At 42.8% G+C, this 13,493-nt stretch overlaps 2 protein-coding genes across 10 annotated transcripts in view; one reads left to right on the forward strand and one right to left on the reverse strand.

Annotated features, from left to right (window-relative positions):
• LOC130201381 (hepatic sodium/bile acid cotransporter-like) overlaps nt 1-3,872 on the reverse strand; it is a 106,619-nt gene extending 102,747 nt beyond the window's left edge. The window contains exon 1 of the mRNA XM_056426376.1: nt 2,747-3,872. The gene's annotated coding sequence lies outside the window, so the exon portion shown is untranslated. The remainder of the gene's footprint in view (nt 1-2,746) is intronic.
• The window catches only part of LOC130201378 (regulator of G-protein signaling 6-like), a 43,472-nt gene extending 30,895 nt beyond the window's left edge, over nt 1-12,577 (forward strand). The window contains exons 2-18 of one of the 9 annotated variants that reach the window (XM_056426363.1): nt 225-371; nt 1,897-1,996; nt 2,417-2,467; nt 2,563-2,669; nt 3,885-3,936; nt 4,213-4,269; nt 4,351-4,415; nt 5,406-5,482; nt 6,167-6,248; nt 6,575-6,649; nt 7,412-7,513; nt 7,644-7,816; nt 7,913-8,038; nt 8,741-8,927; nt 9,663-9,752; nt 12,084-12,143; nt 12,427-12,577. In XM_056426363.1, the coding sequence (XP_056282338.1) occupies nt 225-371; nt 1,897-1,996; nt 2,417-2,467; nt 2,563-2,669; nt 3,885-3,936; nt 4,213-4,269; nt 4,351-4,415; nt 5,406-5,482; nt 6,167-6,248; nt 6,575-6,649; nt 7,412-7,513; nt 7,644-7,816; nt 7,913-8,038; nt 8,741-8,927; nt 9,663-9,752; nt 12,084-12,143; nt 12,427-12,477 (1,602 nt within the window). In that variant the 3' untranslated portion in view covers nt 12,478-12,577. Of the gene's footprint in view, nt 1-224; nt 372-1,896; nt 1,997-2,131; nt 2,468-2,562; nt 2,670-3,884; nt 3,937-4,212; nt 4,270-4,350; nt 4,416-5,405; nt 5,483-6,166; nt 6,249-6,574; nt 6,650-7,411; nt 7,514-7,643; nt 7,817-7,912; nt 8,039-8,740; nt 8,978-9,662; nt 9,753-12,083; nt 12,144-12,426 lie in introns of those variants that run through there. The other 8 variants (XM_056426366.1, XM_056426365.1, XM_056426364.1 and 5 more) reach the window with 8 other exon arrangements.
• Nucleotides 12,578-13,493: the final 916 nt, after the last annotated feature.

The raw sequence follows: 13,493 nt of genomic DNA on the forward strand, positions 1-13,493 counted from the left end.
TATATAAAATAAATGATTATTACATGAGCATAAAAGGACCTAATCCTGTTGCTTTGTCTCAGGGGATTTGAGGATTCCTCGGTCGAACAGAGCCCATTTCAAAGCGTTTCCCCCGTTGATTTGCTTGGAAGGTTTTGTCTTCAAAGGGAAGATTGTGACGCATCGGTGCTAATCTGCCGTGCCCCTGATTGTGCTCATGTAAAACGGTTTCTGCACACATGAAGGCGAAAGCAGACCTCAACTACCAGCATGCAGCTTTCCATCTCCTCTCTCCCTGCCAGACTGAGAACCATTTATCAACAAGAGTTGAGGCAGTAATTCTCCATAGTGGACGTTCAATAATTCATTCCAAACACTCTCTCAAGCTTATGGTGAGCGATTGGTAATTGTCTTGCCAAGCGGAGCTCTCTCGCTCCTCTCCGCTCTGCATTATGTGTTATTAAATCCATATACATCTGGGTGTTTTGTTTTTATTTATTGATGGCAGCGGGTGTATGAATCTTCCATTTAATGCTTTGCCTGTGAAGATGATTACCTATGATTGTGATGGTGGTTTAGTAAATGTGCTGTCGTCTCCTCTTCTTGTTCTCTCTTTACCTTACTGGACACTTTTACAACAGATTCTTCTTCTTTTGTTGTTGGTATTAAAGCTAGAACATGTTGCAGAATTAAATTATATCAAAAAGTGGCCTGGGGACAATATTATATTTATGAAATTAATGTTGATAAGAAACTCTATGAACTGTACATAGAGTCATCCCAGGAAACACTGGGATATGAGACAGCTGCTTAGGGAGCAATAACGAATTTAATAGCCGCCTACTGTACTGCATGTGGCTGCAATTGTGCAAAATCAAGATCTTTTTAAATCGAGATGGATTTCTACAACAGAGCGCCGACTGCTCCACGTCCAAACAGCACCTGACCTGACTGCTATGTAAACAACTGAAACCAACACGGCTTGTTATTCAGAAATAACCTGTTTCTGCGTGTGTGTTTAACCCTTGTGTTGCCTTAGGGTCATTTTGACCCGAATCAATATTACACCCTCCCCCCGCCTTTGGATTAATTTGACCCCATTCAATGTTTAATGTCGGTGTTCTTTCGGTAGTCAACAAACAAACATAAAGTGCCTCACACTTAAACTTGGAAAACAATATTAATTCTAATAATTTTCTGGAGGTTTTAATTGCTGGCGTCAAATTGAACCCAAAGGGTAAAATATGTTAGTAAATATAAAGGTAACAGGAGGGTGAAACATTGAATCGGGTCAAAATGACCCTAAGGCAACACAAGGGTTAAGACTCTGGCGTGCGTGCGTGTGTGTGTGTGTATGTGTGCGTGCGTGCGCAGGTGCAGTATGTGCTCTGCGCTGTGCAGAGACGGCTTTCAGGTGGCTGATGTGTGATGTGTTTGCAGCCGTGGCTGTCGGAGGTGTGATGTTTATCTCTGCCTCTGGGGAATGGCTGTGATGGCCTTTTTCAATTGGCCAAAGCTTTCGACGGAAGTCCTTGTCACAGATGGATAAGTCTGAGTTCAATGTTGTCCTAATCTATGTTTCTATTTACATAACTGATCACATGACTAGGTTTACTGTTAAAGGGAGTAACGTACCGACGGAGAACTAGAAGGGCACTCGGAGAGCACAGACCTCCGCAACCTTTTCAGCTACTTTATTTAGTGATAAATTGTAAATGATGGATACAATTTCAGATTTGAAAGAGCTACTGTTGTGATTGGAAACTAGTACATAATATATTTACATTGAATATTTAATTCCCCAAATAAAAATGTTAAAACATTTTTTTTAAATGGCTGTTATAGAAAATATAACGTGATTAATGTACCTTCTTTTGTTCGACTCTTTAACGCATTCACCCTCCGGCCCCTCCCCAGATTGAAGACATTGTTACAAGAATACAAGATGAGAAAGCCGGAGGTGTCGCCATCCGGACTGTCAAAAGCTTCCTCTCCAAGATCCCCAGTGTGGTGTCAGGTTAGTGTGCGTCACCCTGTATGGAGAGGACCTTCACGTTTACTGGATATGGCTGCATGCTTACCTACCTACTTGTGTGTGTGTGTGAGATGTCGGGGTGAGACAAGCAAATAGCTAACGGCGAGGTCACTCCAGCTCTCCCACAGGTTATTTCCGAGTCCCGGCTTCACTTTGCTCCCCCAGCTCCGCCAGCCTCTCGATCTTTTCAGCAACCTCGGCCCATGCACAATGACCGGGGCGAGAGAGAGACGGGAGCGCAAACCAGTTCCCATTATGTTCAGACACCTCCAACAGCTTGGAACGGAGACGAATCCCAAAGACTTCCTCAAAGCCCATTTGTGTTTGCAGCCTTTATCGAACACCGTTGCTCATGTAGCACCGAGACGCCACTTCTAACCCAAGTCCTTCTCTGAATGCCAGGTGCCGACATTGTTCAGTGGCTGATCAAAAACCTCTCGATTGAGGATCCAGGTAAGCCTGCTGAGAAAGCAACAATAGAGCTCAATTAAAGAGGATGGTCATTTTAAATGCCCCCCCCCCCTGTGGGCTTTCTCTCCTGTCCACAGCCGAAGCCATCCACCTGGGGAGTCTCGTCGCTGCCCATGGCTACGTCTTCCCCATCTCTGACCATGTCCTGACACTTAAAGATGATGGAACCCTTTATCGCTTTCAGGTACAAGAAGCTCCTCCGTGTGTGTCCCTGGTATGTGTGGGATATGTGTATCAATCCTTGCTAAGCCTATTACTCACCCCACCAAGGTCGATACTGTATATCCCTGCTGGACGCTGCGTCAGAGCAGGAGGTGGGCCGCAGAACGGCTGGTTAGAATAGTTGTGTGTTTCCCCTCTAGGCTCCTCTGTTGGCTAGCGGGCTCCACGATGACTCAGAGCTGTGACTGGGCCGTCAGCGTCTTAATCCTGGCCAGCTGCACAGAGCAACTCCCCGATAGGAAACGGGGCCCCGTCTCTCCAGCTTTCACCCCTGCTCCACCCCCTCAATTTACCTCTGAATGCATTTATCTTCGCCTCCATCGCTCGAGATTCAAAGACATTGTTATGCCTGCGCAGGGAGGGCAGCGTGTGTCACACTTGCTCATTCAGCGAGAGCTAAAAATATTCCCTCTGATGTCGTCGTCGTGATGCAACAGGCCCACGTCATCAGAACATGTGGAAGAAGAGTTCACGGTGCATTTGAAATGCACTGGCCAGGCTCCATCGCTGCGCTGTTTTGATATGCTCGTCTATAAATAGATACTATTCTGGAAGAAACTCCATATTTTATGACGACTGTCTTCTGTTTGTCACAAATGAGCTGTTTTTGTGCACGCAGTGGCGTCTTATACTCACTTTCTCCTCGATGATGTTCATAAGGCTAATGAGAGCATGCGTGTTAACCTTTTTGTTCATTGCACTCAAACAAGCACGTTCATTAGTGTCAGCCAATTGCCCTTATGCTAATTAACGTGATGAGTAATAATAGAATGAAATATGTGGTTGAGTACCGCCAACTTCTAATTCTGCCCTGTTATTAAGAATGCATGATAGATGTGAGCGATTCATTATTAATGGGCTTGGGAATGAACTTTGAATGTGTAATATCAGTTGCAATAGAGAATTAAATATGAATAGGGAATATAGATAGCATCGCTCCCCAGTTAGTCATGTGCAGCACGCGGACATCAAGGATCATCGCAAAGCAATCAGCTGTCTTTTGACTTTGTGTGGAAGTGCAGAGGGAGCGTGGGTGGCAAGGAAATGAGATTCCAACATTCATATTAGAGAATAATATTGTTTTTCTAGACACGTATGGCAAGAAAATAATGTAATTCTGATAATTAGCGTAAATAAACATACTCTGTTTCTGTTTCATCCCTTCTGTTCTCGTCAGTCTCCGTACTTCTGGCCTTCGAACTGTTGGGAGCCGGAGAACACAGACTATGGTGAGTCACAGTCTCTCTCTCCAAACCAGTCGGATCTTGCTGATGAATGCCTTCAGTTCTCTCTCTCGTACACAACTCACACTGTAGAGCTGTTGTTGACACTGTTGAGGATTAATCCACATGGCCCATTCCCAGTAATGCATCTGGCCCTGAGGAGCGCCCACTACAGAGCATCCTGTGGGATAAGATTAGCCAAACTAAATAAAGGGACGGTTCCTGATGCAGCCGCATCTCCGGCTCGCTGCATGGCATTTACTTGAGGCTTGGTATTTGTAGAAAACAACACGCCGTCCGCCTGCTCCAGCAAAACATTCATTGCTTTGGTTCACACAGGTAAAAAAAAGAGACAACCCATTTGACTACCTGTATCACCCTCTTCATGTCTCTCTCTTTCTCCTTTTCCGCCTCCTCCAGCCATTTACCTGTGCAAGCGCACCATGCAGAATAAGGCCAGGCTTGAGCTAGCTGACTATGAGGCTGTAAGTACACTGTTTTTGTTTTGCGATGGCCGGGATGCTCTCAGTCCAGTGCTATCATTGTGCACAGACCATAATATGATGGCACTCTGAATCCCCTGTTTCTTTCACATGGATGAGAAACAAAAGAGCTTTAACAGTGTCCTCTGGGGCTTTAAAATGACAAAATACATTCACCCCAACAGAAACCCATTATCAAATTACAGACTTAAATACAAATCTGTCAAAACGCTTCTTTTTTTCAGGAGCACCATTTAGCAGTCTACAATGCAGTCATATACAACTATACATATTTCTAGGCCTGCTTTGCATCAGCAGATCAATACAGTCTCAAAAGGGGCATTACTGGAGGGCTGATCTGTTAGACGGGAGCAAAGCGCTGCTCCTCCGTAATCTGAGTTACTCTGCAGCTATGGTCCAGTAGACTTACGTTCACTCCTTTTCAGGTCAGTATTTTGCATCCAGGCCTCATTGCTCTCGCTGTTGTCATGCTTTCTAGTTGGTCCTCAGAATGTGATGTACTGTATGTTTGAGTGGTGTTATAAGAGATGAGACTAGCCTGCAGCGATACTCCTGAACTTTAGTAACAGTTATATAGTTATTTGAATCCTTTATTGCTTCATTCTATGCTCCACTGACTGACTGACTTCAGTAGGAAGGAAGGAAGGAAGGAAGGAAGGATCCTTCAGTCCTTCATATTTAACAGACCAACTTCTTGGAACTTTCAGGATTAAATAACATATTTCCCAAAGTTCGCACTAAATTAGTGATTGTGTTTACCAAAGAAGTCCATAGATTATGCCTGAAACGCCAAATACCTTGTGGCATCAGCAGCTCAGTAACTTGTTCAGGTACACCTTCGTGAGCGGTCGCCTCATCTCAGTTAAGTTATGGCAGCTGTGGCCTTCATGATAAATGATATACGTAATCAATTGAAGGCCTTGAATTCAAATATCCTGCCCCCCTAACGCCGCGTCTGATTGGCTCCCCCAGGAAAACCTTGCCCGGCTGCAGAGGGCTTTCGCCCGGAAGTGGGAATTTATCTTCATGCAAGCTGAGGCTCAAGTCAAGTAAGTAGATGTGTGTGTGTGTGTGTGTGTGTGTGTTTGTGTCTGTTTGTGTGTGTGAGTCAGAACATGTTGCCGTGCTTACGTGACACACTTACAGCAGAATAGAGAGATGTTGATCCTGTTGAAACATTCATCCTAACCTTTTGCTGCATGCATAATGCCAGTTGTATTTCCCCTAGCAAGAGAACATGCTTCAGTTTGCAGTGTTAGTTGCTCTGTTTTCATGCCTTGCTTTGACTGCAGGGTTACATCATGCATAAAATACATCAGGCGTCCCCCTCTGGAGTTAAACGAACAGTTCCCCTTGACTTCTATCTCTTAGCAATACTCCCACCTGGTGGTTTGCATGTGTAAGTACAGCATCCATGTCACTTGAATCCTTTCTGGAAGGAAAGCGCCTTCTTCTCTTGTCGTTATTGTTTATTGACCGCCGTTTTCTACAAGTGGGGGTGATATGGAAAGCAATAAGTGTTCAAATCCTGGAGTCCCTTTGTGTGGCGAGCAAACAAAATGACACGAGCGTTCGGCTCCCTAGTGGGCCCTGCAAGTGGTAAAACATGTGTCTATCTAGCTGTGTGTGGGTGTTTGTGAGAGTGTGTGACTAAATTACAGGCCCTGAGTCATTATGTTTGACCTGATACTTCAGATATGTGTTGTGTATATAAGTGACTCCTTTCTTACCAGGATTGACAGGAAGAAGGACAAGGCAGATAGAAAGATCCTGGACAGCCAGGAGAGGGCCTTCTGGGACGTCCACCGGCCAGTGGTAAGTTGTCAAAAAGACAGGAAAGGAAATGGAGGTCAGATGCTGTGAAACAAGAAAGAAAAGAAGAGCTGCTCTGTTATGTAGAGTATGTTTGCATTTTAGGCCTGAAAAAAAACAAATGCAGCTCAACACTGTTCAGTAAGATCCTTTTGCTTCGTTGTGGGCAGCAGAATCCTATCTTATGCCAGGCACTTTGCATACAAGCAAGCGTGGCTTTGATGAATAGAGAAACATAATTCTATTGTGTAAGGAGGACAGGTGCAGACAATGCATGCTGGAGATCCACCGTTATCTGACCTTGGAACATGCTCCGTCTCCTTCCACAGCCGGGCTGCGTCAACACCACCGAGATGGACATCCGCAAGTGCCGGAGGGAGAGGAACCCACACAGGGTAAAAAAGGTGAGCAGGGGGAAAGATGACATCCAAAATATAATTATTATCTAATTATTATTACACTGTTTTTTAACAAACCGTTCCTATACATCAGAATTCTTTAGGTGCTGAGGTTCAGCAGCGTTTACTTAAAAAAAGAAATGTATCACTCAATGAATCATATGAGAAATAGAATCTGAAGAATCTTTATCTATATTTTTGTTTAATTAAATGTATAAATATAAAACTTTTTTGTCGAATTTTTTTCCTCTTACAAAATCCCCCAAAAATATCTTATACAAATATATTTATTACAAAGCACATCAAAAATATATTTAGATGTTCGTCATTTTGTAATTAAACGGAAGATTTTTGTAGAAAGATAATTTTAAAATATTTCCAAAAATCACATTTTTATAATATGCATGAAACATAGTATTATTTACAGAATAAATAGAAATAATAATAAAAAATGTCCCTGAAAATGATTAATAAAGTACTTTTACAAATACATACATATTTGTGTGTAAAAGCAATAGATCTAAAGACTCAACGGATTATTCAAACCCATCATATGTATGATCTGTGTGTAAATGTAAATCATAAACTCATCTTCAGCCCCTAAATTCCCAAACTCAAAACTGAGGCCTTGATGATGCAACTGGTTCCACAACTGTTACCTGACATTCTTTAAACTGCCCTCCCGAGTCCCTGATGGCCGGATCTGACACGGTTTGCCAAAACAACAACAAAAGCATCAATACGAAACATGTCTCTCGTCTTCTTCAGTCGGTCTACGGGGTCCCGGACGATGGCCAGAGCCATCCGAGTCCCGTCCACATCAGCTCCCAGCCGGCCAGGAAGACGACCAGGGAGGACGTTCAGAAGGAGGTAAGTCTCCTCCACAGGTCATTACCGCCAGTCGGCCTCCCCCATCCATCAGAACGACAGTCAGCGACGCAGACTGATGAGCTGTTACCTTATTTAGCTTCCTCATTACTCTTCCTCAATCCTCTGTCAGATTACCTTCCTGAAAATCCAGCTGGACAGACACTGCATGAAGGTTTCCAAAGTGGCGGACAGCCTGATGAGCTACACGGAGCAGTTCATAGAATATGACCCCTTTGTGTCGGCCACAGAGCCTTCCAACCCCTGGATCAGTGATGACGCATCCTTCTGGGACTTGGAGGCAAGGTGAGGATGAGAGGGGGGGGGGGGGGGCATGTTATGATGCAAGCTGAGAGTTCACCGGAGGCTGATGATGCTTTCAAATCTGTTTTCTCCGAGCAGTCGTGACCCCAGCCAGCAGCGTGTAAAGAAATGGGGATTCTCTCTGGATGAGGCTCTGAAAGATCCGGCGGGACGAGACCAGTTCCTGAAGTTCCTGGAGTCCGAGTTCAGCTCAGAGAACCTGAGGTGAGAATGAAAGTACCTCGGGCCTTTCTTACGGTGGATATGATCATTATTGTTATATTAACAATGAATAACATGATTACTTCTCTGTGAAACCTGTCAATAATGATGCAATACAATAACTAAACAATACGAGAAATGTGGTGATCTAATTAGATTTTGGGCATCTTTCCCCTTTATTCTTTTCAGAAACACATGTGTTATTACACAGTGTACTACATTCAATCAAGTATCATAGTTTTGTTTTGTATTTACTCTACTTGAGTATTTATTTGTCATGTTACTTTGTACTTTTGCTTCATTACATTTTACTGTTACTTTAATTTTAGAAATAAAACCTTATAAATTATGGAAAGTGAAATATGTTCAAATGTTTACCCTACAGTATATGAAATGTACTATATAATACATCATATATTAGTATATAATATTATACTATGTTATATACATATTTATATAGATATATATATACAGTATATATATATATATGCAAACACAAATGTTATGCAAGTGAAGATTTTAATGGTGCATATTATGTAAACCGTATATAATGGAAATAATCAAATGAATTCAGTAATCGTAATAAATGGCATCGTCAGCAGATTTAATTTAACAAGACAGGCAGCTGAACGGTCGTTTCTTTAATACACAATCTCATATTTCAGGGACGTTGTTGGATTGTGATTAGATGCGATGTCGTTGTAGGTTCTGGTTAGCGGTGCAGGATCTGAAGCGGCGGCCGCTCCAGGAAGTGTCCTCCAGGGCGCAGGAGATCTGGCAGGAGTTTCTAGCCGAGGGCGCGCCGAGCTCCATCAACCTGGACTCTCACAGCTTCGAGCGCACCAGCCAGAACCTCAAAGACCCGGGCAGATACAGCTACGAGGACGCCCAGGTGGACAGTGTTGCGTCTTCCTCATGGATGAATTCACATAACTACACATGGTCAGACGAACACAAATGGACACACGAACACAAGTCTGAATTAACACCAGACACACAGACTGCCAACACACCTAAGCCTGTAGACATTGTTACAGCCAATGCTTAAAAAGGGATGTTGTGCTTCATAAAGGATGCTGAAACTGTAGCCTGCACAAAAACAACATATTTAAGATATATATTTTCATATAAGCTCTTTTTTCTCATTAAAAATGGGTTTTCCAGCACTACATCCCTGTTAAGAACACACACACACACACACACACATACACACACCACAGCTATGGGTTTCCTCTCCCATCCACCTGCCCAGGGAAACACTGAACCCTTCCACCCCACTCGTGTTACAGAAGTAAATGAATGAGAGGGCAAGGAGGAGCAGAACGAGAGAGAATGACTTGAGTGTGTTGGTGCCAGAGCCTAATGAGGCGAGTAATGAGCCATGACGAGGTTGTTGGGTTGGTTCACCATGGACTCCTGTGGTTCAAAGGGGGTTGGCGATGTGTGGCGTGGAGCGCCGCTTACTGGCAGGATATTACTCAGCTGTGTCACTCGGTCTGCATCACCAACTCTGAGTCACACACGCATGCGTCGCATGACCATCGTCTGGCCCTCCTTTGTTGTCTTCGTTTCCCCTTTAACCTGCCGTCTGTCTGCACACACTCATCACTTGTTCTTTCTATTGCAGGAGCACATATACAAGCTCATGAAAAGTGACAGCTATGCACGCTTTTTGCGATCCAACATCTACCAAGACCTCCTGTTAGCCAGGAAGAAGGTGAGCTGCACTCGATGACCCCCATGGCTCCCTCTTATTGCATTTATCTTCTTGTTCTGATTCTTTGTAATGATTCAAAATCATGTCAGGTTCACATATATATATATACAGGACTGTCTCAGAAAATTAGAATATTGTGATAAAGTTCTTTATTTTCTGTAATGCAATTAAAAAAACAAAAATGTCATGCATTCTGGATTCATTACAAATCAACTGAAATATTGCAAGCCTTTTATTCTTTTAATATTGCTGATTATGGCTTACAGCTTAAGAAAACTCTAAAATCCTATCTCATAAAATTTTAATATTTCCTCAGACCAAGTAAAAAAAAGATTTATAACAGCTGAGTGTTTGTCAAGGCTCAGGAAACCCTTGCAGGTGTTTCGAGTTAATTAGACAATTCAAGTGATTTGTTTAATACCCTACTAGTATACTTTTTCATGATATTCTAATATTTAGAGATAGGATATTTGAGTTTTCTTAAGCTGTAAGCCATAATCAGCAATAAATCAGAATAAAAGGCTTGCAATATTTCAGTTGATTTGTAATGAATCCAGAATGCATGACATTTTTGTTTATTTAATTGCATTACAGAAAATAAAGAACTTCATCACAATATTCTAATTTTCTGAGACAGTCCTGTATATATACATCAGAGTGATTATTAAATACTCTCTCAGCCTGTCGCTGCTGCTCTAAAACAGCCAATCACGGTGAAGTATAAAGTATCATTGATATACATTTAATGATATAGAAGCACTGCCTAAATGTTGAATTCAATTTAAAGTGTATTTATTGCGCTGGTCGTTGCGTCGAAAAACGGCCCCCATGTGAGTAAGTACAACTAAGTACTGTCCTAGAATTTTGAGGTATTTGTACTTTAAATTGATGGAGAAGTACATCGTATATCCACATGGGATATAAAGTAGAGGCATGTATTGTATTTCACTCCAGGACATTTATTTGACAGCTTGAGTTACTTTGCGTATTCAGATTAGTAATACAACATACAACTAGAACGGGCACTCGGTAGAGTGCATACCTTCGCATATCACAAGATTGGGCATTGAATTATGAACATTTTGGCATTAGTTTCATGCCATTTGGATACAAATTGACCACGCTATGGTAAAAATATGTTGACCTTTCTATGACCTTGACCTTTGACTCGATTGCTCCCAAAATCTAATCAAATGGTCCCCGGATAATAACCAATCCCACCAAATTTCATGCGATTCGGTTTAAAACTTTTTTTGTTTTGCGAATAACACGCATACAAATAAATTAATTAATAAATACACGGCGATCAAAACATAACCTTCCGCATTTTCAATGCAAAGGTAATCAACTAAATAATGGTTTATCATTAGAGATTATCCTAAATAATGTGGGTACACTTTGACCAAACTTTACCAGCTGCAACATTAGAGATGCTTTCCCATGAATGCTTCACTCAATATATATTATTATGAAATGAGGGGTTCTGCATGATTGCATTTCTACTTAATATTCTACTTCATATTTTAAATGCATACATTTGACTTGTAACAGGTTATTTCTACACTGTAGTATTGATACTTTTACTTCAGTGAAACACCTGAATATGTTGTTCTACCACTAGCGAGTTTATTTTGATATACACACGGGAAAATAAAATAAAGGACTTGTACCGAAGGCAATCTGATCACACTTTAATGCGACATATGTGGGCCGTCTTCTGGTCATTTGGCGGTTCTTAACAAGGCATGGCATTCATGAAGCTACTTCCAGAGACCGGAAAAGGCAGAACAACTGTGCCCAAGATGCAGGTGCAAGGAAACTGCTAAATTATGTCAAATGTCTGGGGAGCAGTCTCGAAAGACATTCCAGCATATGTGCTCCACACGGGGAAAACAGCTGAAAACAAGAGGGACGACAGGCAAGAGAACATCAGCAGGCAGGAGACTGAGGTTGTGTGTTTGACACGGTGTCGTGACGCTGATTCGGTTTGCTTTGTTTCTTTGCTCTCTGTGTCACTTTAGGACGTGCACAGGGAAACAATTAGCTGTCATTTCACGGTTATTGTGTAATATGGAGCTTTTCAGCCAATCACAGCTGCCTCTGTTCATGCTCGCCGTTCTCCCCTCCCGTGTGGACACCGCTCCTTCTGCTGGCCGGTCACTGCTCCCACTCAATGTCCTAAAAGAAAAAAAATCCCACATTGCCCTCGGCCCTCATTCTTTGCAACGCTTGGCCCCTTTTTCCCTCACTAACGACTTCACCCCCCCCCCCCCCCACAACACCCGTACCTGACCCAAACACTCACCCTGCTTCCACCCCCTCCCAAAACAGCAGCCAGCAGACCCTGAACAGGGCCGCCGCACCTCCTTGGAGAAGTTCACCCGCAGTGTGGTAAGTCCTCTGGAGCTGGGGCTGTCCATCTCACAAACCACACTGGCTGGCTCATTATCAGTGGCTTTTGCAATGATTACCATATTACACTCTATTGTGGCTCTTTTCACTTTTAATAGGATGTGTATTTTGTGAAAAAGATCCCACGCTAGTCACATGAATGGTTCCAACCAAGCATTTTGGATTTTTTTTTTAAGCACCTTGTTGGGATTTTGATGATTTTCTCGGTACTTGTACTTCCAGCCTCTCAGTCTAGTAATATGTTATTTATTTGACCTTCCAGGGCAAGTCTTTGACGGGAAAGCGCCTCACGGGCCTGATGCAGTCATCCTGACACAGCCTGTGCTGCACAGTCACACCCTGCCGGAGGGTGAGGGCCACGCGGGAGCGGCGGCAAGGGCCCGGACAGCGGAGCCGGGCGGGCCCGGGCTGCTGTGGAGGCTCTCGCACACTGCTCCCAGGACCGCTGCCATACTGGTAGCGCAGCACTGGGCCTGCCAGGGGAAACGCCCCAAACAGAACCACTGAGTGAAAGACATTGCTGACAAGGAGAACTTTAGCCAACACACCACATGGCATGCAGCATTCAGAATAAGCATCCAGACGAGGGCCGCCCTCTTTTGATCACGTCGTCAGCAAACTAGTTGTTAGGCTCTTTGTTAACGTTTGTATCGTTTTTGTTTTATATACATGTTTATTGTATGTTAAAAGCACATCTGTGGTGTTGCACCAATATTCTTTCACAGAAACTACATTTAAGAGCTATTAGCCGCAGCATTTGAATTGCAATGAGTCGACTAGTTCTCCTAACCAGCTGGGGCCAAGGAGGTCAAAGAGGTCAAGGTCGAAGAGGCACATCGACACAGATACAAATCGACAGTATTTTGCAAAGGTCTCTGTACTCACAAGGCACACAGCAATAAATGAAGTGCACCTTTTTCTTTTTTTGGGAAATATATCCTTTTTATATCCTTAAAGGTTATATTATATCTGTTCATTATAAAGCATATGACATGCCATTTAAATTGTGTTTTGGCAGCAATCAGTAACACAACATTGTTTTATTCAACAACATCTACAAGAGACTTTTGAAGATACAACTTTTCATGCTTCATTACATTCCAAAATCTGGCATAAGGGCTTAATGTAGCATTAACACAGCACCGCTGCATGTTTCCTTTAAATGTCTTTGTTGAGGACGTGTTGTTTGTACAACAATGATTCCTAATGAGACTTATGTAAAAGATTAATTCAATCCAGTTGGCAAATTGTTTTTACTGAACATTTACTCTTTAAATTCCAAACATTTCAGGCGGCTCAGTCAAATGAGTTCATTCCAAAAGTCTGTGT

Source organism: Pseudoliparis swirei, chromosome 11 (assembly GCF_029220125.1).
Source record: "Pseudoliparis swirei isolate HS2019 ecotype Mariana Trench chromosome 11, NWPU_hadal_v1, whole genome shotgun sequence".
Taxonomy (NCBI): Eukaryota; Metazoa; Chordata; class Actinopteri; order Perciformes; family Liparidae; genus Pseudoliparis; species Pseudoliparis swirei.